At 38.9% G+C, this 27943-nt stretch overlaps 1 protein-coding gene across 1 annotated transcript; it reads left to right on the top strand.

The window, feature by feature from the left end:
* On the top strand, window positions 1-27839 carry MCHR2 (melanin concentrating hormone receptor 2). Its single transcript, XM_036765887.1, has 5 exons — window positions 1-182; window positions 11391-11600; window positions 23288-23482; window positions 25076-25195; window positions 27515-27839. The coding sequence occupies exons 1-5, from the start codon at window positions 1-3 to the stop codon at window positions 27837-27839; spliced, it is 1032 nt and encodes a 343-aa protein (XP_036621782.1).
* Window positions 27840-27943: the final 104 nt, after the last annotated feature.

Below are 27943 nucleotides of genomic sequence, written 5' to 3' on the forward strand. Positions count from 1 at the left end.
ATGAATTCATTTCAGCCTTCTTTTTGGAATACCACCTCCAGCCCTTTGAACCTATCCCGAAGCAGAGAGTTCTCTTACCAGAGCATCAGTACAGCGGAGACCATCATCCTTCCTTCCTTGATTGGAATTCTCTGTTCCACAGGCCTAGTAGGCAATATTCTCATTGTGTTGACTATAATAAGGTATGAGAATGAATTTAAAGACTCATTTTTCTTTTCTTTCTCAATCATGTTAAGCTGTGATTTCAAAGCAAGACTTTCTTCCCACAATATTATACTTTGCACGTTTAAGCCTTTATAATATTTCCTAAAATACTTGGTCAACTTTTCAGGCAATGAAGCCTCAGCTAAGTACAGCAACTAAGACACTAGTTGACTCTCATATATATCTTTGGAGGGCAAAATCATATTCAGGGTCCGCTGGTATATTGGTGAATTTCTAAAGGGGTTAAAGTTGAAGCATCTTTAATACATTAACAAATTCTTGACCTGGAACATTATGCAATTTACCATTATCTAACTCATGCCTCATTACAGCAAGGAATTGAGTCTGGGGCTCTACAAGGGCTATGGTAGCCAATTGCAAACTGGCAAATACTACCAAGCTGAGAAGTCTTTGAGTATGGCCCAGGTGACAGATTGCATGTAGGAATCTGCAGACCAGCATAAGTAAGTTTGAAGAGATTCATTACTGAAAAGTTGGCTGCAGAGTGATGAATTTTCCAGCCCTAAAAAACCACCTACCAAGGCAATGAAGAGAGATTTCAAGGAGGAAGTTCTCACAATGATGATCCCAGAAGTACATAAAAACTAGCAGGCTTTAAAGATGGGTCACCAGAGAATTGTTCCCTCTAAGAAATCCTCATCTGAGTTATAGATCAGAAAACTGAATTGATCTATCAGCTCTATACCCTGAAAATAAACAGATGCCTTCTGATCTCCAGAGGATACAAGGTAACCAGATGGTTGGCTCTCTCTTTTAATAGAAACTATCTCCACATACACAAACAACTGAGAATCTCCTGCATTTATTAAACTAACTTCTCATTATATTCCCAAAACCTCTGTCGTTAAACTACGTTTGGTTCTCTCTTTATTCCTCTCAGCTCAAAACTTGGCCAAGTATCTATATTTGTAAATTTTTTTTAGTTTTTAGGAAAGCAACATCCCTACCCCAGTGAATTTATAAGCTTAAAGTTCACTTATGCTTTGTGATAAATTAGCATCTCTTATCAAGAACCTAGTTTTACCACTTTCTAGCCATGCAACTGTAAACAAACAACTTGAACTCAGTGAGTTTCCATTTCTTTTTTTGTTGTTGCTGAGGCATTTTTCAGTCATGTCTGACTCTTCATGACCCAATTTGGAGTTTTCTTGACTGAGATATTGGAGTAGTTGCCATTTCCTTCTTCAGCTCATTTTACAGATGAGGAAACTGAGGCAAACAGGGTTAAGTGACTTGCCCACAGTCACACAGCTAGTTATGTATCTGAAGTCGAATTTGAACTCAGGTCTTCCTGACTCCAAGGATCTATACACTACGCTACCTAGCTGTCCCTTTATTTCTTTAATTTGTAAATTGAGGGGGCTGTACTAGATGATTTCTAAGTTCCCTCCAAACTCTAAAATTCCCACCTTGTCTAATCATATCCCATCTCTTTCCATCCCATCCCATCCTATCCTATCCATCTCATCCCATTTCATCCCTCTTAGTTTCACTGGACTTTAGCCAGAACACGAGATGAGAAAGTCAATGTGGTCTAGTGCATAGGGTACTAGACTGTGAGAAACAGGAAAACCTAATACTCACTTGATTTGGGATCCTGGGCAAAATGCTTAATTTCTCTGAGCCTGAGGTTCCTCATCTACAAAACCGAAGGAGCTGGATTCTATGACCTTGAATGTCTCTTCAAGTTCTAAATCTGTGAACTTGTGAATGATTTTCTTTTAACTTCCCCATGGATATGATCTGGACCTACTACAACAACCATCCTGCTATTCCCTTTGGATCTTTGCCCACGTTTAAAAGTTTAGACCATAGATCTGTCTAAATGATGATCTGGTTCATTTGAACCCCTGATTTGGATTGCTGTGTAGCTAATTATGTAGCAGTGGGTCATTAATAGACATTCACTGTAAGCTTCCCCACACCAATTGACCCTGCCTTGACTGAGTCAATCAATTACATGAAAATAGCCTAAGATTTCACTTCTCCAGCCAGTCCCTCTCATCACTCAGAATGCCTTACCAGCTCATACTGCTACTTTCTCTGCAGTATTAATGTTGCTATTATTTAGAAAGTGGCTTCTCTAGACTTTCAGAAGAATTTTTAGTCACATCTGAAAATGAGCACATGAGATGTCCAAGAAATGCTAGTACTCCAAATTCAGTATAGATACATCCTGAAATGGTACCTATAAAGTGACATTTCAAAAATCAGACTCTACTTTTGCAGTGATTTAGATTTAAATTAGCGCCGGCGGTCCCCAGTTCTACTGTGACTGTCATAGTGTATTTATTACCTCTGTTAAGAGAACCTGCCCCATTAGCATTTTTATGTACTATTTAATCATCAATGGTTGAAAGACCTGAGAAATTTCCTCACAAAGAATTTGATCGCACGTAGCACCTGAAGTACTAACTAAAAATCCATCTTCTCATTGTCAAAATACCAAGTAAAGGAAAGAAATCATTTCTGAAAACAGCTACATAATCAGTTCAATAATTATTAAGTGCCTACTGCAAGCTCTGCATTTTGTTAAGTGACAATTATGTGGGGAAAAAAAGAAACTGAGTGCCAGCACAAAGCTCACAATCCACTTGAAAAGTCAAGATTTACACACATGAAGTAATTAGAGAACAATTCAAAGAGAAACAACAAGTGCAAAATAAATGGTAGGGATATTATAATGGGAAGTCAAGAAAGAGAGAGTGTACAAGGTAGAATTCATGAATGATTTGATTTGAGATGGGCCTTGAAGGATATCTAGGTGGTAAGGAGAGAGGAAAGTACTTTAGAGCATTCCAGATTGAGGAACAGTATAAGCAAATACATGAAGGTAGGAATCAGCTTGGTATATAGAGACTGACTATTAGATGAACAACCTGAACTGAGGAGAGGGAATATTTGGGGGCATTTGTTGTTCAGTCATTCAGTCATGTCCAGTTCTTTGTGACCTCATGGACCATACTGTCCATTGGGTTTTTTTTTGGCAAAGATACTGCAGTGGTTTGCCATTTCCTTCTCCAGTGGATTAAGACAAACAGACTTTCTCAAGGGTACATAGCTGTACCCTTGTACAGTGCCTGAGGTTGAATTTGAATTTAGGTCTTCCTGAGTCTTAGATATAGTAAAAAATAAAAAGGGCCAGTTAGAGCAAAGTCTTTGATATTCTTCTACATAGACATAGACATAGTAATACATTTAGAACTAGAAGAAACCTTAGAAAATATTGCATCCAATGCCTTTATTTTACAGAAGAAACTGAGGCAAAGTGATTTTCCAGGGTCATGCAATGAGTAAGTGTGCATCTCTTCTCCTCTCCTAAACACACAGTATCCTGTGTCTCAGCCAATTCACACATGACCTACCTCACTCAGGAGTATTTACAGTTTTAATAGGTGTATCTTAAATACTGCAAAGATTAAAGGAAAGACTAACTCTCTAATGGGAGAATTTCAGAATTCCCCACCATGGTAGACAGATGGCATGATAGTTTTGACCAAGGGGGCTCTTCTGACACGTTCTGTCCCACCAGAAGTAAGCAGCTCCCTATTCCTCCTACACTTAAACTGGCTCTAAAAATATGGTTAGAAGAAGGCAACAAACACAGAAAGTGAATCTGTATTAAAAATCAGTGCTGAACTAATGACGCATAGAAGCATGATGACTCCAAATGCAGTAAAGGATTGCTTAGCTAAGAGAATACCTGAATCCAAATATTGATTGTTATTACTCTGGTTAAAATCTCTGCTTCCTTCACCTCATCCTCATTTAATGGAGGATTCATGAGAAAAGAGCCAGCCTTTTTAGCTGAAGGAGTATTAATGCATCTTTTTAAATGAATACTTTAATCTTCCAAGTAGCATTTGAAAGCAATTTAATGCTCTTTTTTTTATTGTTAGGTATTTAGCTAAGACTGTATTTTTACAAAGTGGTCTATTATGCTTTTAAGGCATTCTGGCTAGCCTTTCTTGTTAGGCATTCTTGTCTCTGAACTTAAAAATAATAAATTCATCTAAATAAGGGAAAAGAAACTTCAAATTTATATATATATGTATATGTGTGTGTGCGTGTGTAAATTATGTTAGAGAGATGAAAAACCATAGACCCTAAAGTCACATGAAAAATTGATAAGCTGTGAACAGATGTCTGTGTTTATCAAAAGAAGACTAGAAATATGTATGGAGAATTGGACTGAAATAATGATAAACTGAAGGTTCATAGGATTATAGACTGGAGCTGCAAGGGTCATTAGAGGCTACTGAGTTCAACTGTGTTACTTTACAGATGAGGAAAATGAGAGGCTGTGAGAGATTAAGTGATGTGTCCAGGGTCTCACAGCTAGTAAGTGTCCAAGGTAGGGATTTGAACCCATCTTCTGACTCTAAGCCCAGCATTCCATCCAGTATGCCATGCTACCTATCCAGAGGCAGCTGGTATAGCAGATAAAGCACTGGACTCCAATGAAGAAACCAAGGCACAGAGAGGCCAGGAAGACCTGAACTCAAATCTCACCTCAGGGGGTATTCAAAATATACCAATGAAATTATAGGTCTTTGTCATTTAAACAACAAAAATCAACTTTTGGGAGTCAAAGTGACCAACTTGGGAGAGATTTGCAGATCTGTGGTAACATTCAAGAGCCTTGAACTTGACTCCTAGTAAGAAGTGATAAACAGGAAGTCAACTATGCGACACATTTAGACTGTGATTCCAACTTGAGAAATCAAAACCACTTCTCTTCATTTACCTGTTGGGATGTGCAAGAAAGCTATCTATTGGGTAAGCCCTTCATCCGTGATTGTAGTTTATCATACACACACACACACACACACACACACACACACACACACAAACACACACACTCCTTCTAAAAGTCTCTTTTGACCCACAACAATGAGCAGGTGCACAAAATGCAAAAGACACAGGACCTTGTGGGGAATGAAACCACAATGATAACAATGTTTCACACATAAATAGCAGGTTACAGGATTTGTTTTCCTATTGCTTTTCTTTTGCATGGTGTTATTTGCAATAATAAAATATTTAATGAATGGATTCCTTTGCATTTATTGCCTAGGCATCTCTGAGCTGTTATATCCCTAAGGAAATGTTTTTTTGTTCTCAGGGTCAGAATTCAGGGTCTCTGCTATGTTTGCTACATTTAGTTTTTTCCTTCTTTTAAATGAAAATAAAGCTATATAAAAAAATAACTCTTGCCACAGATAATAGGATCATAGATTTACATCTGGAATGGATCCTGGAGACCATCAAGTCCACCCCTTCATTTTGCAGATAAGGAAACTGGCTCAGTGAGTTTAAGTGACTTGCCCAGTAGCTCACAGGTAGTAAACATCTGAGGAAGGATTTGAACTCAGGTCTTCCTGATTCCATGTCCAGGACTCTATCCACTATAGCGCCTAGTATTGTTATAATTAATGATCAGTAAATGACAGCTATTTATAGGATCCTAGATTTAGAGCTGAAAGGGATGTTAGGGGCCATCTAGTCCAACACCCTCATTTTACAGATGAAGAAAATGAGTTCAGAGAGGTATAGTGACTTTCCCAAGGTAACACAGCTATTAGGTGTCAGAGCCAGGATTTGAAGCCAGCTCCACTGACTCCAAAACCAGCAGCCTTTTCACCATAGAGGAAAGACACAATGATCTCATTGGCAATAATTAGAACATAATCACTAAAAGTTTATATTTTAATTTAAATGTGAATACATTATTCCTTACAGAACATGATGCCACCTACCACTATCTCCACTAAAATCTGAACACGTGTATACAATTATAGAGGATGATAAAGCTGGTCCCCTGAAGGCCATGGCAGCCAAGTGCAAACTGCTAAGTCCTACTAAGTTAGGAAGGCTTTGAATAAGAACCAGATAAAAGATAATATGTAGTAAAGCCCATGATATTATTTCTGGGTCTTAAAATCTTCCTGCCTTCCTTCCTACCTAGTTACCTCTGCCTCATCTTTACCCATTGCTTTCCTCCCACTGTTAGTAGAGATCATGCTATGGGAGTCCTAGAAAACTAAATCAGGAGCCATTGGGTGTAGAACTCAAATATTTCTCCTCCTTTCCTTCATCAATCATTCTACTTTGGAGCAGAAGCTAATTTTATTTGGGTCATTACTTGGTCCTCAGATTTCAGACCCTATTTATGTGCTATAACTATTTCTTGAGCCATATTACTATAAGGAGAGGTAGCAAGTCTAATGTAGTGTATGGCAGGCCAGCTTCCATCCAAGTTGGGAAAAGCTAGGTTCAGGTTCTTCCTCTATTCTGCCTTTGCCGCATGATGAGTTTTGTGACCCTGGACAAGTCACTTAATTTCTCAGCCCCACCCCCCATTCCCACTTCCCACCAACAACAAAGGAAGGAAGGGAGGGAGGGAGGAAAGGAGGAAGGGAGAGGGAGGGAGGAAGGAAGAAAGGAAGGAAGGAAAGAAGGAAGGAGGGAAGGAAGGAAGGAAGGAAGGAAGGAAGGAAAAAAGGAAGGAAAGAGAAAAGCAAAGAAGGAAATAAATGCCTACTATGTGCCAGGCATTATGCTAAGCACAGATATTATCTTTTTTAATTCTCATAACAACCCTTCAAGGAAGGTACTATTATTATCCCTATTTTACAATTGAAGAAATTGAGACAGGTTGCGTGGCTTGTCCAAGGTCACACAGCTAATAGGTGTCTGAGGCCGAATTTGAATATAGGTCTTCATGACTCCAGACCCAGCACTCTTTCCGTTGCACCACTTAGCTGTCTTATGAGACTGTAAGTTATAGACCAGTTGCCAAAGACCATGGATAGAGGATATTTCCACACAGGGAGATCTCCATACCTACAAAACCACAGGTCTAGACCAAAAAAAATGTTCAAAATTCCTGCACCTAGCCAAGACCATAAGGCAGGAGCCAGATCTATTTTGATGATACTACATGCTTAAGATAGTGGTATTTAATAATAATTCATTAATAAATAATAATAATAATAAATAATTCAATAATAAAGTAAGCACAGATTCATAAAGCATCTAATATATGAAAAAACACTATGCTAGATAATAAGGATAAAAAGATGAAGGCAGTGGAGTGGAATATAGAAAGTATACATTCAGGAGAAATGGATTTTATTCCCATCACAGACACTAGTTGTATGAACTGGTCAAGTCACTATACCTCAGAGCCTCAGTTACCTCATCTGTAAAAATGGGAATAGTTATACTTGTACTTAAAGTGCTAGCAGAATGTGAATTTGAAGATGGATAGTGTGCAAAGTCTCCTAACCTTAGGGAGCCCTTGGTCTTAATATTAGGGAATGTACATTAGTAATGTACAAATAAATATTATACAAAGTAGAATATGACAAAGGCAAAAGAGTGGTCCAGACATGATGCTCTAAAAAAATGAGGAGGGAGAAGTCACTTTCAGCTGGAGAGAATCAGGGATATTTTCATAGAAGAGTTGTCATCCAAGCGAGGACTTGAAGGAGGAGAGAGAATAATTGGCAAAGTCAAAGAGCTGCCAAGTAGCGTAATAGACAATAAGGAAGACCTGAATTTGTATCCTGCATCAGACCCTTACTATAGAAGTGGCCTTGGACAGGTCTCATAGCTTGCGTCAGCTTCAGTTTCTACTCTACATTTCTGTAAAATGGGCATTTTTACTATTATTGTTGTTATTACCATCATCATCATCATCATCATTATTACTACACTTATCCCACAGGTTTGTTGTGAGGCTCAAGTGAAATTATATGTGAATATATGTGTATATATACATATATATATATATATACATACACACACACATATATATACACACACATATTAAATATATATATATACATATATACAGCACTTCGCAAACCTTAAAATGCTATATAAATGTGATCTATTATTATTAAGGAGGGATCGTGTTCCAGGGTTGGGAGGTTTTCAGTGGTAATAGTTTCTCCACACAATCTAACCTTTCAGTCTTCTACTGCTTATCACATACTCTACATTTCTGCGAAACTGAACTGCTCCTCCCTCCACCTTCTTCCACCTCTGTGCCTTTGCTAAGATAGTTGCCATTTGCTCACTCTGCTCTCCAGCCCTCCCTTCCTCATTCCCAACTGTTAATGATCTTCCATTCCTTCAAGCACTGTCTCAGAATAGGGGGCTATTCCTTGTATATAATACAGCATCTCCCAACTCTGTGACTTTGCACTGGCTTACTCTGGTACCTGCAATGCTCTTCCTCCTCTTAGTTTCCCCGGTTTCCTTCAAGACAGCTCAAGTCCCACCCTCTGCAGAAGGCTTTTCCTTGGCTCTCACCCCTTCCCTACTCCCCTGGTTTCTAATGCCTTCCCTGTCTTCCATTATTCTTTTGATATCTTACATGTATCTCATTATTTGCCTATTGTCTCCTACATTAGAAAATGTGAGCCTTAAGATCAGGAATTTCGGTTTGTTTTTTGTTTTTTACTTTCTTTGTATCCACAGCATTTAGCACAATGCCTGACACATAGTAAGCTTTTAAAAAATGCTTTTGGACTGATTAACTGAAATGATATATGTCCTCCATTCAGCTTTCCCTGGCTCCCCTAGATGACAGGGATCTCTCCCTCCTAGAAGTTCCTAAGACATTTTGCCTAGATCACTCATTTACCCTATCTTACTCTACCTTGTATCATACTAACCTGTGTACTTGTCTTTCCCCAACCCACATGTGATTGTAAGCACCCCGAGAACTCTTTAATAGATGTACTATGAAAGTAAAGCTGGCTGTCCACATCACATTCATGAGAAACCTTTACTCCCTTCCTATATTTCTATGTTTATTATCAAAGATTTGCCAGAGGGTTAGATTATTTTGTTGGGAAAAAGTTTACCAATAACTATTTTAATTCATTTTTAACAGTAACCACCAACAGGAATGGTCTCAGTTCTCAGGGGTGGGAGGGAGGTGAATAATTTATAAATCTTCTGCAACAGTGGCAAATTTAAATGCAAATAATTCATAATTTATTGTTGCTGGACAGTCATAGGATACCTAATATTAACAGGAGCTATTACTAAGGACTCTGAAATAGGAATATGTATAATTCCTGACCTGAGGGAGCATGAAATTAGCCAACCTTAGCTCATATGGTTAGCTGGATCCAGCATTCTAAGCTTAGGGGCAGTAAGGTGGCCCAGTTGATAAAGTGCCAGTCCTGGAGTCAGGAAGACTCCTCTTCCCAAGTTCAAATCTGGCCTCAGACACTTATTAGCTGTGTGACCCTGAGCAAGTAACTTAACCCCTGTTTGTCTCTATTTCCTCATCTGTAAAATGAGCTGGAGAAGGAAACGGCAAACCATTCCAGGATCTTTGCCAAGAAAACCCCAAAATGGGGTCACAAAGAGTTGAACACGTATGAAAATTACTGTACAGTAAAGACATTTCTAAACTTGGGTATCTGTGGCAGATGGTAAGGTGAATAGAGGTTCAGCCCCAGTAGTCATGAAGGCCAAGGATCAAGTTCTGCCTTTGACATACCCTGAGTGTTTGACCGTAGGCGAGTTATTCTCAATGTTCTAGACTTAGAGTCAGAGGACCTACCCAGGTTCAAGTATAAACTCTGTAACTTACCATCTATGTGAACTCAGAAAAGCTACTTGGGGCTTCAGTTTCTTCTTCTGTAAAATGAGGGATTTGAATAGATGACCTCTAAGGGCCTTTCTAGTTCTTTTTATTTCAGGACCAGGGACTCTTTTCAGCTTTAACTTTCATAAGATCACAAATAGAGAATTGGAAGGGATCTAGGAACCATCTAGTCCAGGACTGCAGCCTGGACTAGAGTCCTTAGCAATAGCCCCCATTACTACTAGTACCTGCAGCCTCAAGGCCACATGTGGCCTTCTAGGTCCTTGGGTATGGCCTTTTTACTGAGTCCCAATTTTACATAACAAGTGCTTTTATTAAGGGGATTTGTTCTGTGAAGTTTGGAATCACTCAAAGGGCTGCATTTGAGGACCTAGAGGGCTGGAAGTTCCCCACCCCTGATCTAGTCTAACCTACTTATTGTAATTTTAAAATTAATTTATTTATTCATTTTTAGTTTTCAACATTCACTTTTATAAGATTCTGAGTTCTAAAATTTCCCCCTCCCCCCTGCCTAAGATGGCATGTAGCCTGATATAGGCTATACATGTACAATCATATTAAGCATATTTCCATATTTCTACATTAGTTAGGCTGTGAAAGAAGAATCAGAATTTTAAAAAACCATGAGGAAAAAAAAAAGAGAGAAAATAGTATGCTTCAATCTGATTCAGATTCCATAGTTCTTTCTCTGGATGTAAATAACATTTTCCATCATAAGTCTTTTGGAATTGTCGTAGGTCATTGCATTGCTGAGAAGAGCTAAGTCTAACGAAGTTGGTTATTGCACAGTGTTGCTGTTACTGTGTTCAGTGTTGTCCTAGTTCTGCTCACTTCACTCAGCATCAGTTCATGCAAGTCTTTCCAGGTTTTTCTAAAGTCCATCTGCTCACCATTTCTTATGGAACAATAGTATTCTATTACATTCATATACCACAACTTGTTCAGCCATTCCCCAGTTGATGGGCATCAACTCAATTTCGATTCTTTGCCACCACAAAAAGAGCTGCTATAAATATTTTTGTACATGTGGGCTCTTTTCCCTTTTTTATGTTCTCTTTGTAACCCACTCATTTTAGAGAAGAGGAAAGTAAGGTCCAGTGACTTGTCCAGAGATTTGTAACTACATCAGAGATACAATTTAGAACTTAGATGTTCATGACTACAGAAGAGTTGTTAATATATGTGTGTGTACATATACATGTATGTATGTGTGTATATATATGTATATATGTATATGTGTGGGTGTGTATCAGTGGAGGGGGTTTTCCTATACCCAAGAAATCACAGATTCAGACTGAGTGGGGGGAGGGAGGGAGTTGGAGGAAAATGACAGATGGTGGCATGGCTAAACCAATTTTAAGATTTTTGAATAAAATAAAAATGATGCAAATCAGTTTTTTCTTTTATCTGTTTAAAAATAAGCATACCATTTTAATGTTCTCTAGGATAATGACAGTTTGTCCCTGGTATCATGGGTTTGAGAGGAGATAGCATTTTTGAGTAGTCATCAATCTTTCTCTGTTTGTTTTAGGTCTAGGAAAAAAACTATCCCAGACATATATATCTGTAACCTGGCTGTGGCTGATTTGGTCCATATCATTGGAATGCCTTTTCTTATTCATCAATGGGCCCGAGGAGGAGAGTGGGTATTTGGGAGTCCTCTCTGCACCATCATTACCTCACTGGACACCTGCAACCAATTTGCATGCAGTGCTATCATGACTGTAATGAGTTTGGACAGGTAGGCAGATGTGCTTTGAAATACCTCATTAATGACTTAAAATAAGGAAAACTTGAATTTGGCTTTACAAGTAGAACATTCAGCAGAGATTTTCAAACACAGGCAAAACTGGTGTTATTTTCTCAATAGTAGGGCTGTTTTCTTTTTGCTCTTCACTATAGTATTAACTAATTGAGGGAGGAAACTTGCCCAGTTAAGGTGGGTTTTTTTTCAGGTTTCATAATTACATAATTTAATTTCACATTAACTTTTTATTTAGTTTTTTAAAATTATTTTATTGATGTCTTTTGTTTTTATATCATATTTATTTTCTGGATTCTCATTTACTTCCCTTGTATTTTCTCCTGGCAATTCTGTCTCTTCCTCCTCACAAGAGCACCAACTTTTGCCCACAAGGAAGCAATGCCTAGAACAAAGGTGGAAAAATGACCAGAACTCTTCCTGAATCTTCAGCTACTCACATAGTCCTGCCTCCTAAGTGTAACAGTGAGAGGAAGCAAATAGGCCAGAAAGCAAGACAGATAATCTGAAAATCCCTTGGCAGTGAAGCTGAGAAAATGATTCTGCCAACTGATCCTGGGCCTGAATATTTAAGCAGATCTGGGTTTCAAATGCAGCTGTTTATGAGCATGTTTATAGGACCCTTGTGTCTGCCATGGAGAAGATTATCTTTGGTCCTATAGAGCAGAAGTATCAAAACAGCCGACAAAACTCCAGAGTGAGGTTAGAACCAGATTAAAATATAATTGGAAAATTTAACAAAATAAAAATACAATACAATGTAGAGAATGTTAATTTGTGGGTTTCTAAGTCAATATGTGTCAGCAAGGATCCATTTTTGAGTTTGATACCACATTGTCAGTAAAAATGATGCCAGTTTACACTATTAGAAATTTATTCTACAGCAGCCAATAGCAACCTAGAGTCTTATTCCAGGGCATTTAACTTGGTGCACAATCAAAACAGTCACCTCTGTCCTAACAGAGTCAGTTCTTGCTCTAACCACACATGCACATGCTAGGAACCACAGGGACAACATGCCAGAAACCACTGAGAAATATCCTGTAGTCGAAGTCTTAATGGCTGTTCCCATAGAGAGGAGAGGCAAAACAGCCTCAACAATAAACAAAATGTCAGGGTATCAGTGAATCCACTGGATCAAAGTGAGAGGCATTGTTCTTGCTCTCATAACTTCAGTGATGCTTCACATATTTTATAAGAATTGAATTGAATTATGAGTATCCTAGCATTTATCTTCCTAAGCATGTCCTTGAGGTGGAGAAGAGGTGAGCACTTGTACAGATGTGTGACCTGGCAACCAGCAAAGGCAGAATAGGTCATTTACTCTAATGTTAAGTCAAATCAACAAGCTTTTATTAAGTACCTACTGTGTACCACACACCATATTAAGTCCTGGGAATACAAAGAAAAATAAAAAAATAATCCTTGCTCACAAGGAGTTCACAGTCTAATGGGGAGGAACCTGCAAGGAACTTTGTACAAACAAGATATTATCAGAAAAAAAACTAGAGCTAATCAACAGAGAGAAGGCTCCAGAATGAAGGGGGGTCTGGAAAGGCTTCTTGCAGAAAATAGGATTTTATCTGGGACCTGAAGAAAGTCAGGGAAGCTAGGAGACAGAGATGAGGAAAGAAAACATTGCAGCCACAAGGAATGGCCAGGGAAGATACACAGAATTGGAAGATGGAGTGTAGGGTCTGAGGAATAGCCAAGAAACAAGGGTTACTGGATCATAGAGTACAAGCAGGTAATGTGGAAACAAACGGACTATAAATATAGGAAGGAACCTAGTTATAAAGGGCTTTGGAAACCAAACAGATGGTTTTATGTTGGTCCTACAGGTAATGGGGAGTTAATTGGGGGTGAGTAACATGTTAACATCAAATATTTACTCTCTTACCACGTTTCTGAAAAAAAATTCTAAAAATATAAAAAGTGCATTTTCCTCCATAATTTAATAGCTTAAATAGTAATTAGTACTCTCATGTCTACATCTAGTTTGCTTGAGTACAGAGCTAACGAAGCCAGGGTCATAGGTCCAAGTCTGATGCAGGCCAGCTAGCTTTGTCTTGTTCCAAGGTCACAGGTTGTAACCCAGACCCACAAATTGTATTTTCAGTCACAAAGTGGACAGGATGAGAGAATGTAGTGGGCTCAAAGCATCCAGGGTGATATGCAGGGATTTTACATGATGGGATCACCAAATTCTTTTGGTTACAGAAAAATATAAGTAAATGTGGAGCAGGGCTCTTCTAGATGAGATCCAGGAAGCCTCCAATAAGCCAGTGTTTCCAAATAACTGAAGATAGTTAATGCCCTAAATACAATCCATCACCACTAATAGCAAAATAGTTCCAAGTAATGGGGACTAAGTATCACCAGTTTCTCAACTGAATGCTGTTCTTGAAGCCAAGAAGACCTGGGTTCAAATCCTACCTCACACAGTACCTGTTTGTAAGCCTCATCTCTAAAATGGAGGTGATATCTGTAGTACTGACTGGAGGTTATAAGGCTCAAATAATATTGTTATTATTGTTCAGTCATTTCAGTAGTACCTGGCTCTTTGTGACCCCATCTGGGGTTTTCTTGGGAAAGATACTGGACCGGGTTGCCATTTTCTTCTCCAGTTCATTTTACAGATGAGGAACTGATGCAAACCAGGTTAAGTGACTTGCCCAGGGTCACACAGCTAGTAAGTGTCTGAGGTCAGATTTGAACTCATGAAGATGAGTCTTTGTGACTCCAGGCCTAGCTCTCTATCTACTGTGCCACCTAGATGTCTATACAAATAATATGTTATAATGTAATTAATGTGACATGCTTCATAGACACTGAAGTGCTATATAAATCCATTTCTATCATCATTATTTAAGAACATCTTGTTGCTACCAGAAACAGGTAGGAAGGAAAGTATTAACCTTAGGAATGTCAATTTGTCTCCTTCCTGAAAACCTCTTTAACAATACCTGCTGTGTCCAAGTAGTCCCTTCCTTTTCCTACTATAGGATTCTCAGCTCTAGGTTCAGCCCAAGGAGAGTCTGACTTCTATAGGCAGGGATTGAGATCTTTCTCTCGTATTCTCTGGCTCTTTATTCCCCCACCTTGGAGCCCAGGGAAAAATCTCTTGAAGTTTACATTTGACTCATGCCTAAGGGTCTCTCCAGAAGAAATTATCAGGGTCCTTACTAGAAAGATATTTCATATACAAGGTAGATGTGACAAAGGACAGCTATTTATTCCTCTACACAAAAGAAATGCTTCAAATACAAAAGACTCTTTAGCTTGTGTAGTAGCAATTTAGATTTGAAGATCTTTCCCACCCATTAATAGACCATGTAACCTGTTTATGTCACAGGAAGCCTAAGTCACATGTGGTGGGAGGAGTTTCCTGACAGGAAAAGGAAGTTATGTCACAGGAAATAGAGAGAGAGAGCAGTTACAGCTGCTAATGGCTGCTAATGGCCGCCCTCATGATTGTTAGAATTGAACAGGCTGACTTAGCTGTACTGTGAGTTTGTCTTTGGGAAGACCCTAGTGGTGAGGGTGGATGGTTTTGGGATGGCGAGGCTCCAGGCTGTGATATGGTGTTTTAAGTTCCTTGCTGTTATCATAAGGTAGGCTAACTGGCTACGGGAGCTGAACATTTCATTATGGGATATGATTCTCTGTTGTCTGAATAACTGCTATACTTCTTTTGCCCTCTATATGGAGAGTCATACTTTGCGATACAGAACTACATAGGCATATTCACGATTATCGTTGATGTTGTGTTTATTGCCTTACTGATACAGCTTACATTGACAAAAACTTAAAACATCAAAAAATAACCCATAACTTTTATTTTACTTTCCTAAAATATTGAAACATGAAACACTTTGTAAGACTTTTAAACAAGCATTTCACCTTCACTTCAGATTGGCACTATCTGAACATCTTCCTCAAGATCTGTATCTTCTGACAAGCCAGAACATGGTTAATTCTTGGGTTAGAGGTGATATTGTCCTTCAAGAAATATTTTAGAGTTTAAAGGGCTCACCGCCTGCTAGCAGTCACCTGGAGCTCTCAGTGATTCCAAAACTCTAGTTTACCAGGTAATTTCCAGGTATGGAAATATCCATTGTATTGTGGTCAGAGCTGGTCAGCGAGGGCTCCCCTGATTGCTTCCATTGCATCTCTTTATCCAATTAAAATGTGAGTCCCTTTCTTACACAAGAAGAAATACAGTTATCCTTCTTCTCTCTCTAACATCCAAGGAGTTCCAAATGCAGATTACAGTCTCCTAGAAAAGGACATTTGTTTTATCAAGCCATTCAGTTGATATTCACAGAGAACTTCCAAAACAGAATCGCACAGCCAGTGATGTTTAATGTGTACTAGAAAAAAACAGAGTGCAAGATCTTTGCACATTTTGCCACATGTTTCAGGGAGGTATTTCCATTTTTGTTCTGCTACCTGGAACAGCAGTCTTTCTGAGCCCAGTTCTTAATGTGAAATGGTTTTTTTGTTCTCTTGTGCTTGTTACAAATTGGAGCAAGAATTTACTTAATCCATAGTTAAGACGATCAGACACTTTGATGTTCTCATCTGTATCTACAATGTCCCAGATTGTTTTATTTTTAAACCAAATTGTTTAAGGGTAACCTGTGACACTATGGATTGTAAATTCTCATAGATTAAGGGTCCCCAACCTTTTTTGTTCCACCCATTCTCTGGTTTTCATTAAACTCCCCATTACCACTATTCAATATGAAAGAAAACAACTTAGAGTGTTCATGATGCACATGCACACAAGAAATAAAATAAAGAGATTAATTTTTCTTCTCTAAAAGTACATTGAAAATCTTGTAACTTCTCAAGCCGCTTGTACCCTAGGTTGGGAAGGAGCCCTTGATGATCAAAGGATCACAGATTTTGAGCTGATAGGACTTTAGAGTCCATTGAGTCCAACCCCCTCATTTTACAAGTGAAAAAACTGGGTGTGATTAGGTTACTTTCTCATAATCACACATCAAATAAGTATTTGAGGCAGAATTTAAACCCACAACTTCCTGACCCCTTTGGTAGTCTGACAGAGCCTTTGGACCCCTTCTCAGAATCATGTTTTTAAATGCATAAAATAAAATATATAGGATTATAAAGGAAACTAATTATATTGAAATATGGCTATTGAAATATCTTTATAAACAAATTGACAAACCCAAGTTAAGAACCCCTACCTTATAACACGCTTGCAAATTTCTCAAAAATATATAAAGAAATATCTATGCTCTCCTGAGTTTTTGAAAGAGAAATAGTGGTTTCTATGTAAATTACTAAGCTCTTCTTGATGGTTGGTTTTTATAGCTTCAGTAATGTGATCAATAAACCTTTTCAATTATATATTTAAACCACTTTGATGGCTGTCAATTTAATGGATCATAAAACTTAAGTGTTTCAAGTAGTTCTTTAATTTTTCTTTCCATGATTAGGGACAAGTCCATAACTGCCAATGTGAAATATTTCAATAATAAACAGAAGCCATTGTACTGTAGCATAGCTCCCAAAGTTTTAACATCCTGATTTTCATCTTATTTGCCTCCAGGACATTTGGAAGGAAAACAAAATGTGTAGCCCTTCTTTTCAGCAAAGGCAGCCTTTATGAATAAGTTATCTGGAACATCTGAAGCCATAGTCTAGAGCAAACATTCTTTGGAACAAGGCTCCCAAACCAGTTGATTGCCACTGACAGATCTCAGAGCCCAGACTAATTGATCATAGAACTTGCATTTGTTTCCCCTTGATGCCGTGGCATTTCCAATAGGAGGATGAGCTACATCAAAATCTGACAATGTTCTTCTCTCCCTATACTAACAGTCAGACTTATGTATATGTCTAGCAAAATAAGAATATGCAATAGTCTTTACCTACTTCTTTAGTCAAAGGCCTATACTAAAGAGGTAATGTGATACATTAGAGAAAGCACCAGACTTGTTAGAGGATCCTCAGCTCAAATCCCACTTATGTCACTTGTAACACAAATGACCTTAGGCAAATAATTTCACTTCTTTGGGCCTCTTTTTCCTCATTTTTAAAATGAGGGAGTTGGACTAAATATCCTATAAATCAATCAACCAATTAAGAAGTATTTATTACACACCTATTTTGTGTGAGACATTGTGTTGCTAGGTGCTGGTGATACAAAGACATGATGCCCTCATGAAATTCATATTCTAATGAGAGATACAACATATACAAATGCAAATGTGTGTGTTTATATGTATATATACATGTATATGCAAACATATATACATAACACAAATGAGGTGGTTTCTTATTTGTATATATTTATTGAAAGAGGAAGAAAAAAATGTGTGTGAGAAACACTGACAAAAGCAGCCCATAAGAGAAAAAAAGTACATACTGAAGGAAAGATGGCCAAAATGTCTTTTTTCCCAGCAGCTCATTTATATTTATACCGTTGTTCAGACTTTGAAGTTTATAGTGGGAAACTCAGATGACCATAACTTTTTGGTAATTAGGGGACAATTCTAGATTGCCTGTCCATGCTATGTATTACAGAAATGTGAATTTCATCCTAAGGTAGAGAGGAGTCATATTATACTAGCTAACCTTGCTTTGATGCAAGAGTTAACAACTAGAATTGTTGTCCTTTGGTTTTGGAGAGGACCATGACATCAGTGAAATGATGACATGACTTGCAGATGACTTTGATTTGAGTGAGGGAGGGCTGTGCAAGGTTATCAGCCTCACTTTCTCCTCCAGAACCATCTGGATCCAGTGACCTGATATTCACCAGGATGACTGGAGATGGCCCAGGATGCAATGGAAAACGCTGGCCCTTTTAGGCCCAGGCCTTTTCATGTACTCACTTAGAGTGAGGTAATGTCCATTCAGTGAATAGGCATCTTTAAGAAGTAAGTCCAGGGATGGCCCCTTTTATTAGAAAAAAGAAAAAAAAAATCAAGGTGGGAGGGGAAGACCATCACGTTTGCCATTCCAAAGAGAAACAGTTACCATTGACATCCACTCTAAGCCAAGAGGGCCCAAAATACAGCCATTAAGGGGAGTTTGGGCAGGGACCTATTGTGGCCCAATCAAGCATAGCACAAAAGCAATATAGAAATAGAACTAAGGAGAAGCAGAAGCTAAGCAGAAAATGAAAAAGAGAAGAACAATTGCTTTGACAGGGGCAGGGACCCTGTGGCCATATGTGACCTCCTAGGTTCTTGGGTGTGACCTTTTGACTGAGTCCAGTTTTACAGAACAAATGCTTTTATTAAGGGGATGTGTTTTGTGAAGCTTGGAGTCAGTCAAAGGACTGCACTTGAGGACCTAGAGGGCCACAGAGTCCCCACCCCCAGTTAGAGCTAAGTCCTGTTGAGTGGAAGAAGACAGCCTCTACACCTGCTGGGAAGTGATCTGACTGGAGGAAATCTCTGCTGCTCTTAAAAGCTAAACAGAGGAGAGGAAAATCCTCTGCTGTTTACAGAGCTACCTGGGGAAGGGAAAGGCTAGCCTGAATTGCCCTTTACTCCTTCTTAGAGGTTGAAAAGTAGGAAACCTCTCAGATGTTTGTCTACTTTACTCATCACTGCCAATTACAGCCCATGCTACATAAAAGAGGAAAACCCCTAGCTCTCCAGTTTCCAGATTTGAGGAAATTGTTTTTCTGAAAGAACTAATGCTCCTTCAGCGTATAGCCAAGGGGGAAGATCTGAATAGCCCTGAAGACCCCAGGCTTAAGGTTTCTGCTTCCACTAAGACAGCTTAAAACTGCTGTACTGGCTTAAGAGTACTAGTCATTGGAGAAGTGTCTCTGCACCAGAAGGATGGAGAAGAGACCCAGAAGAGGAATAGCTATGCTCAGCATATGACATGTAGTATAGACTGTTTCCTATTAAGGACATCAAGGATAGCAGTTCAGAATTAAGTTGTACTGGGAACATGGATTTCCCTACTCATATGCCTCCATCCTAGATTTTCTACAAATTTTTGTTCACTCTCTCCAGTGGACATTATGTGAATTGGTGGAAAAATGTGAACTAGGTTTGTAGATAGACTATTATGTTAGGATTATTATTGTTTTTGCCTTCTTGTTTTGTAAATGCATTATGATTAAGAGTTAAAGGTGTCTTGTTGTTGATTTATTTAAATGGGAAGTAAACCAATGGGGGCTCAGGAGTTACAGTTGTGTACTAAATATATAACTTTTCTACATCGAAACCTGAAAGTGACTTATTGCATTAAGGCTCACCCTCTGGAACTACCAGCTTTTTTACTAGGGTAAATAAACCATCTCAGAGAGAGATAGTACCCAAGAAATGAGGTACCATTTGCCATTCCCATGCTACATATACAGAATACAAGGTATTTGAGCGAAGAAGGATACTAGAAGATGAGGGAATATGGAACATCTTCATTTAAAAGTTGTCACTTGAGATGAGTTTTGAAGTGAACTAGGGAATCTAAAGGTACAAATGAAGAGAGTATATTCCAAACATGAAGAACAGTCAGTGAAAATGTGTATAGACAGGAGAAAGAGTCATGTATGTACAGAGCAGTAAGCAGAACAGTATGGCTGTTCCAGAGAGCACATAGAGGGGATTAATGTTGTGAAGAGTTTTAAATGACAAGCATAGAAGTTTGTATTTGATCCAAAAGGTTATGAGACCCCACCTGAGTTTATTCAGTGGTAGTGGTGGGGGGGCAGGGAGAGAGGCAGAGCAAATTAATCTAAGAAAATCATTTTGGCAACTATGTGGAGTAGACAGACATGCGAGGTCTAAAACTCTAAATCTGTGATCCTGTAAAGTCACCACTTTAGTCACAAGATTTATTTTTAGGGTCAAACTATTAAGTTGATATGAAGCAAGACTGAGGGATCTTGGACCAGGAACACTTTCCTATGCAACTTTGGATCCCTAGAAGTAGTATCACTATTTAGAAGTTCACTAATTCCCAAAGCCCCACATCCCCACATGCGATCCTAACTATTTTGGATATTAACAGAGTCAAAATGTGTCAGCCTACATGTCTGCTTTGGCAATGGTATCTGTCTCCCAGAATTCTCTGTCTCTCTGTCACTCCCCCCACCTCTCTCTCTCTCTCTTTCTCTCTCTCTCTTTCTCTCTTCCCCCCCCCTCTCTCTGTCTCAACAACCATGCATGAATTGCCCTATACACCAATTTCACACACATAGGGATTTGTTTCTGCTTCCATTTCTTTTCTAACATCTGCATTAATGATCCACCAAAATCAATAATAAACAACCGTGATCAACTGCATGTGCCTCTTGCTTCTCACATGCAGCTGTTTCCCTTTGCTGGGTGTGTTCAAATAAATCCTTTTTAATGAAATCCATGGCCATGCAAAAGAGTTTAGCCTAGTAATTTCCATAGGAAAAAGCAAGTGGACAAGGAAAATATATTGCCCAAATTAGCACACACTGCTAGATGAGTTAGTCCCTCACTGCGTATATCTTGATTTTTATTTTTTTGGAGGGGGGAAGGCAGGGCAATTGGGGTTAGGTGACTTGCCCAAGGTCACACAGCTAGTACACATGTGTCAAGTGTCTGAGGCCAGATTTGAACTCGGGTCCTCTTGACTGCAGGGCCGGTTCTCTACTCACTGCACCACCTAGCTGCCCCACTACGTATATGAGCAGATACCATAGAAGGATTATGAGCTGGACCAATAATTGCACAGAAGCGCAAGCTAAACTCTACTTGGGAAATTGTACAGTGCTTCAATGATCTCAAGCTTATATTATTTATAAAAATCGACATTTTCTGAACCTTCCGTAGTCTTTGCATTGGAAAAGAGAACTTTTGGCAAAGGGAGGGGCATTAGTGGACCCAGAGCTCGCAACATCAATAAAGTGGGTATAGGATATGGTATACTTTGAGGCTTGATGCAAACAGCACGATTCCATCCACTAAGAGAATCATCTGTAGTACCTCCCCATCTAAAGAAAATTCTTTTTCCATTTGTGCTCTGCCATTCATGACATTAGCAAAACACCTTTGGCAAGTATATCCTTCCCTGTTTCATGCCTCACTTAGTAGTGGTAATGGAAAAAACAGTAAACAAAATTGTTACTACAATGGCATCTATCAAGGAATCTTATGTGATCTTAACACATGCATGGGAAACACCTTGTTGAAGGAGATTCTTGGAGACCAGGTTTTATATTACCACATCAAATGTATTTTTTAAAATAATCAACAAACAAAAGACAGTGGGATTTCGCATGCTCTATTCTAATCATTCAATTGTGTTGCTCTGAAAATATAGTCTGAGATGGGAAATCATCTGCAAAAGCCTTTTTGTTTCTTTTGCATATTATCTTCAAAGAGATCCTCTATATATTTGCAAAATAGTCTTTAAAATCTCTCATAGATAAAGAAAGTAAATATATTGGTCACTAGTTTCTGCTTCTCAGTTGCCTTTTAAAATTTTTCTCATTATCTTTTAGACTCTTCCTCCTCCCCTTGAAATATTTCAACAATCCATCCCAAAGTGTCTTTAAGACTGTCTCAACTCCAGCATGGATTTTCTTCTGTATGTATCTAGTCAGAAGCAGGTGTTCTTCCCAAATTCATATTCTTAAGAGTATTATCACTTCTTTATATAGCACATATGGTACCGAGGTATTAGAGTACAACTCTGTTGGTTCCTTTGTCATCAATGGTGAGAACAGATCACTATAGAAATTCTAGCAAATCTGGTACATTTTGAATCTATTTGTTTTCCTACTTCCAATTGTATCTATAAGTGTTCTTAGTTTTATCTAGATTAATTAATTAAATTAACATGACTAGCTTTCTGTAGATTTGTTTCCCCTTCCCTCTAATTGGCATTGTATTTGGCTCCTTCACGAGGAGATCTCATGCTTGCTAGTTAAAGTGATGTCTACACTATTTTGCCTTCCACAAACTGTTCAACTTCTCTAAGCTGCAATTATCTACATAGTGACACATCTCAAAAATTAGCTATCCAAAAGAGGGGAGGGAGTGGATGCCCCCCTCCACCTCGCTGGTTGTATTCAAGCGAGGGAAAGGTGCTATGAATCAAGCATGTTGCAGAGATTTTTTTCCCAGGTATGGGAAAAACTCAATGGTCCCTAAAGTTCTGACCTTCAAATTCTGTGATTCTATGGATAAAGGAAATTATGGAGTTAAACATAACTATTCATTCTTCCATGGCATTTTCCAGTACCCTTCTCCAAGAAACAAAAACAAAACCAAAAAACTGCAACTCTCTCCACCAATATAATTGTGCTCAGAAGTGGATCCTCTTGAATATAGTAGGGACACTTCCTCCGGAAGGAAATCCCTGATCAGAATCTAATTTTTAGAGAATATCTATAAAGGACAACCCTGTGAAGGTAAAGTTCAGTCTAAGATTTTTTTTTTATCATTTTCACTCTTATTTGTAGTGGCAGTTATTTGTTTGAGTGGTTTATTCAGACCTCCAGACTGAAAAGGTGTTGTCTCTAAAGGTGCAGCCCATCTCTTGAAAAGTATTACTTTCCTTCACCATGATAGAGTTGCACTTCAGAGAGAATAGTAATACTAATAATTTACTCTTATCATGAACCTTTCATCCTCAGAGCTCAGAGCATTTATTGATTGTTCACAAACCCTTCTCAAACCGGTTTTTTACAGGTACTTGGCTCTCGTCCAGCCATTTAGGCTTACCAGTTTGAGGACAAGGTCGAAGACCATCCGCATCAATTTGTGCCTGTGGGTAGCTTCCTTTGCTCTAATGTTGCCTGTCTGGATCTACTCGAAAGTCATCAAATTCAAAGATGGTTTTGAAAGTTGTGCTTTCGATTTAGCATCTCCTGATGATGTGCTTTGGTAAGTTGTTAAAACTTAGAGAAAATAAAGTTGAATTAAGTTGTCAAGTACTTCATCCCACTTGTCTGTGAGTGAGCAGCATTGGAGAGGGTCCTCTCGAGGTACTCAGCACACTCCTCTCCTCTCATCTCCTTGCTTTCCACAATCAATTGGACACTTTCATTTTGGGTGGAGGAGGGCCTGCACATTTGGTAACCTTTATAAAAGAGCCTGAATTTAAGATGGTACCAAAATGATTTAGAATATATTAAAATGTTTGCTTTAAAGCAACACACTAGATTAGCCAGACTGGCATGCAGCAATCAAGATCAGGAGAGCACTAGTGGGCTGCTTTGATTTGAAGTCTATATCTAGATAATACTGACTCGAGACCAGGGTTCAAATTCTGCCTCTGAGCTATGTGACCATTTTAGTTAGTATTAATCAGGCATTTAAGTTGTGTCCAACTATTAGTGGACTAATTACGTCATTTGACTAGCTTTCTGTAGACTTGTTTCCCCCTCCCTTTAATGGACATCGTATTTGGCTGTCATGTCTCTTTCTTGGCAGTGAGATCGAGTACTTGATATTTAAAGTGATTTCTACACTATTTTGCACTCCACAAATTGGGTTTTCTTGGCACAGACACTGGAGTAGTGTGTCATTTCTTTCTACAGCTTATTTTACAGATGAGCAACTAAGGATAATTTCTAAAAACTCCTGAAAGACAGCAGGAACAAGAGAAATTTAACAAATGTAGGTAATGAGCTTGATAAAAGGAAGAAATGAGAATGGAAAAGAGAGGCATTTTGTTCTGGTAGCTACCTCTGCTTCTGATTCTATCTGCTCCTTTCACTCTGGAACTTAAACCATGATTTGATCTCATGACAAAACAAAGTAAGCAACCTCCTGAGCAGAGAGAGAAGGTGAAAACTTGTCATTTACAGGCTTGTCCCTCAATATGATGCAACCATTTCCCCCATGATCAATCAAGCAATAAACATTAAGGGCCTTCTATCTGCCAGGCACTGTGCTAAGTGCTGGGAATAGAAAAGGAGGCAGTCAGGGAACAGATCTGCCAGAGGAGACAGTAAGTTGATATTGTTCTTTGGTCATTTAGTGGTGTCTGACTCTTTATGACCCTATGAACCATACTGTCCATAGAGTTTTCTTGGCAAAGATATTGGAGTGGGTTGCCATTTCCCTCTCTGGTGGGTTAAGGCAGACCATAAACTTGAATGGGGAAGAAAATTACATCTTTATTGTAACAAAACTCTGGTTTCTTTTGAATTTTTTTTGAAATTTTATGCATTTAAAATTTATGCATTTTGAAATTTTAAGCGTTTAAAAACATTTTGAAAGGGGGTCAGCAGGCTGCCAAAGAGGTCCAAGACATACAAAACGTTAAGAACCCCTGTTCATCTTGCTCAGCTGATACTTGGAAGATGTCCCTGGGTCTGTTCGTGTAGGAACATACATGAAGCCTCTTAGACAATGCATTCATACTTTTGCCTGAGTCAGAAGAAACATGATGTGCTATAAACTATTGAGTAAATTCTCAGTCCGGTGTCACAGTGTGGTATCCATTCTCTTTATTTTTTTTTTGCTTTACAGGTACACACTTTATTTGACCATAACAACATTTTTTTTCCCTTTGCCTTTGATTTTGGTGTGCTATATTTTAATTTTATGTTACACCTGGGAGATGTACCAACAAAACAAGAAAGCAGGATGGTAAGAGTCTACTTCGTTATCTTTTTGGTTAATGAATCTTCATGTATCCTCATACATAAATGTCATTTTAAATGAGTGTATATATGCGTGTATAATATGTATATGGACATGAGTACATATATTACATATCTGTATATGAGAGAAGGGAAGGAGGGAGAGAGAGACACAGAGAGAGACAGAGAGAGACAGAGAGACAGAGATGGAGACAGAGAGAGAGACAGAGAGACAGAGAGAGAAAGACAGAGAGACAGAGAGAGAAAGACAGAGAGACAGAGAGAGAGAGACAGACAAGGGTGGGGGGGAGAGAGAAAGAGAAGGAGGGAGGGAGGGAAGGGTAGTATATAGTGAATAGAGAACTGTCCTGGAAGCTAAGAAGACCTGTGATCCAGTCCTGCTTCTGATACTCACTGGCTGTGTGACCTTGAACAAGTCACTTAATTACTCACTGTGTTCTAGGAATTCCTCTAACACTATAAATTATATATTGCAAAGAAGTTGCTAACCTACATTGATAGAGGAAATTTACTCACTCAGGAAGTCAAGTTCCCTCAGTCTCTCTGTCTCTGCACACACACGCGCGCGCGCGCACACGCGCACACACACACCCCTGTAACAACAATTTGGTTAGCAGCTATTGTGGGGTGTAAGACCCAATAAGACCAAATAAGACCAGCAACAAGAGCTTCCAGCACAGGTTCTTTTGATCTGCTTTACTAAGAAAAGTAACTTTAAGGGGTTAACAATCTCACTTTAATCACACATACAAATATAACTCACTTAGTTCAGGAGGAAAAGCCAGCAACCTGAACTTCAGAGCAAATACAAACAAATTACAAACATACATTATAAACAGACCAAATATAAACCAACATCTGGGTTAGCAAAGCTGGAGGGCAGCTACAACGGCTTGCCCAGAGTCCCACGCCACTCTTCCAATGAGTGAGAGCCCCCTAAACAAAACATCTGGGTTTCTTCAAAGCCAGGGGGCTCTTAACAACGACTGCCCAGAGTCTCCAAATCAACACCCCTCCAATGAGTGAGAGCCCCAAGGAAAAACGCCAACCTTTGAGTTTATACATCCTGTTCAGGGTCAGAGGGCATCACAACATGCAACTCAAACCCATGTGACCTAAAAATGTCACAAACATGTGACTCAAATCCATGTAAACTAGGCTTTCCCTTGAGGCAAGCAAGTCATCAAAGACTCCCAATCTAATCAAGGAAACAAAGGCCAGACTCATCAAAGGCACTTGATTAAATAAGTACTAAAAGAGAAAAAAGTAAAAGAAAGTCCCACCTTAATTACTGATAGAACACCCCTCCCACCTACCAACACAAACACACACACATATATACACACACAAACATAAAAATATTCCAAAAGATGGTACCATTTCAAACTATTAAAGCTCAAAACTGCACTAAGACTTTTAGGATAGGTATGTATGTATGTACACGTATGTATATAGGTATATACATATATATATATGTATATGTGCCCTAAAAGTCTTGTGTATTATATGTGTTTGTGCCATATATTTATGATACCATGTTGCCATACATATGTATACATACGTATGTATGGCATGGTATCGTATAAATATATATGACAGTATGGTATATGGGCTAAAGCAGTAGCCTCAGTCAGGAAGATGCAATATTTTTAAATTATCATCTCCAAGTCAGAGACCATTGCTCTCAAGAGTAGTCATCAGTAACATCCACTTAGAGAAATTTTCAATTGAGTATCTAAATGCAGAGCCATAACTAGGAGTAATTTCACCTGGGGCAACATCGTTTGTTGGAGCAGGCATGGTAGGCAGTCGTGGCACTGATCAAATGACTACTGTACTTACTGCAAGGAAAGGAATGGTTCATCTCTTCCTCCTGAAGGAGTTGCAAGGAAAAGTGGGGCCTCAAGAAAAGGTCACCCCAGCCAAGAGGCAGGGCATGGCCTGGGAGTAGTTTTGCCAGCCGTAGCATGGGAAGACCATTAGGTGAGGCATTGGGATAGTAGTAACCATAGGGAAAAGCATGCCTTCCAGGTGACAGAACATGCCCCCACATCCTGGTTGTTATAGCATCCTGGGAGAAAGCTCCATTTGGCCCATGTTACTTATGGCTTTGTCAAAATATAAATCTTAACTATTGAGTATTTAATAGTGAATTCATCCTATATGCCCGGTAAGTTTTTTAAAGATGTACATTCCACTGAAAAACTGTTAGAAATCATACTAAAATTTCTAAGAAATCATTTTCTCCTCATTTCCTATTACCCTGGTCTATATGTTCACTTCTCTCCTGATGTGTCCTTTGCAGCTATAACCCTAGCATTCCCAGGCAAAGGGTTCTGAAGTTGACGAGAATGGTCCTGGTGCTGGTGGGGGTGTTTGTCCTGAGCGCCACACCTTATCATGTGATTCAGCTGGTAAACTTGCAGATGGCACAGCCAACGCTGACTTTCTACGTGAGCTATTACCTCTCTATCTGCCTCAGCTATGCCAGCAGTGGAATCAACCCCTTTCTCTACATCCTGCTGAGCGGCAATTTCCGCAAACGCCTGACTCGGTGTATCCACATCCAAAGGAAGACGACTGAGAGGGAAATAAACAATATTGAAAACACACTGAAATCAAGCTTTTAGTGGGTGTCCCTGACTCACTGAGGGCATTGCAACACATATTGGCCTAGATGAGGCCCACTACTGGAGGTGTATAGAGTGGGCCCAATAGAATGTAGTAATAACCT

The sequence above is a fragment of the Trichosurus vulpecula genome, chromosome 7 (assembly GCF_011100635.1).
Source record: "Trichosurus vulpecula isolate mTriVul1 chromosome 7, mTriVul1.pri, whole genome shotgun sequence".
In the NCBI taxonomy this organism is placed as follows: domain Eukaryota; kingdom Metazoa; phylum Chordata; class Mammalia; order Diprotodontia; family Phalangeridae; genus Trichosurus; species Trichosurus vulpecula.

Coding starts and splice junctions, on each gene's coding strand:
- MCHR2 (XM_036765887.1), top strand. CDS start 1: ATGAATTCATTTCAGCCTTCTTTTTGGAATACCACCTCCAGCCCTTTG. Junction 183..11,390: donor ATTGTGTTGACTATAATAAG/GTATGAGAATGA, acceptor TGTTTGTTTTAG/GTCTAGGAAAAAAACTATCC. Junction 25,196..27,514: donor CAAAACAAGAAAGCAGGATG/GTAAGAGTCTAC, acceptor TGTCCTTTGCAG/CTATAACCCTAGCATTCCCA.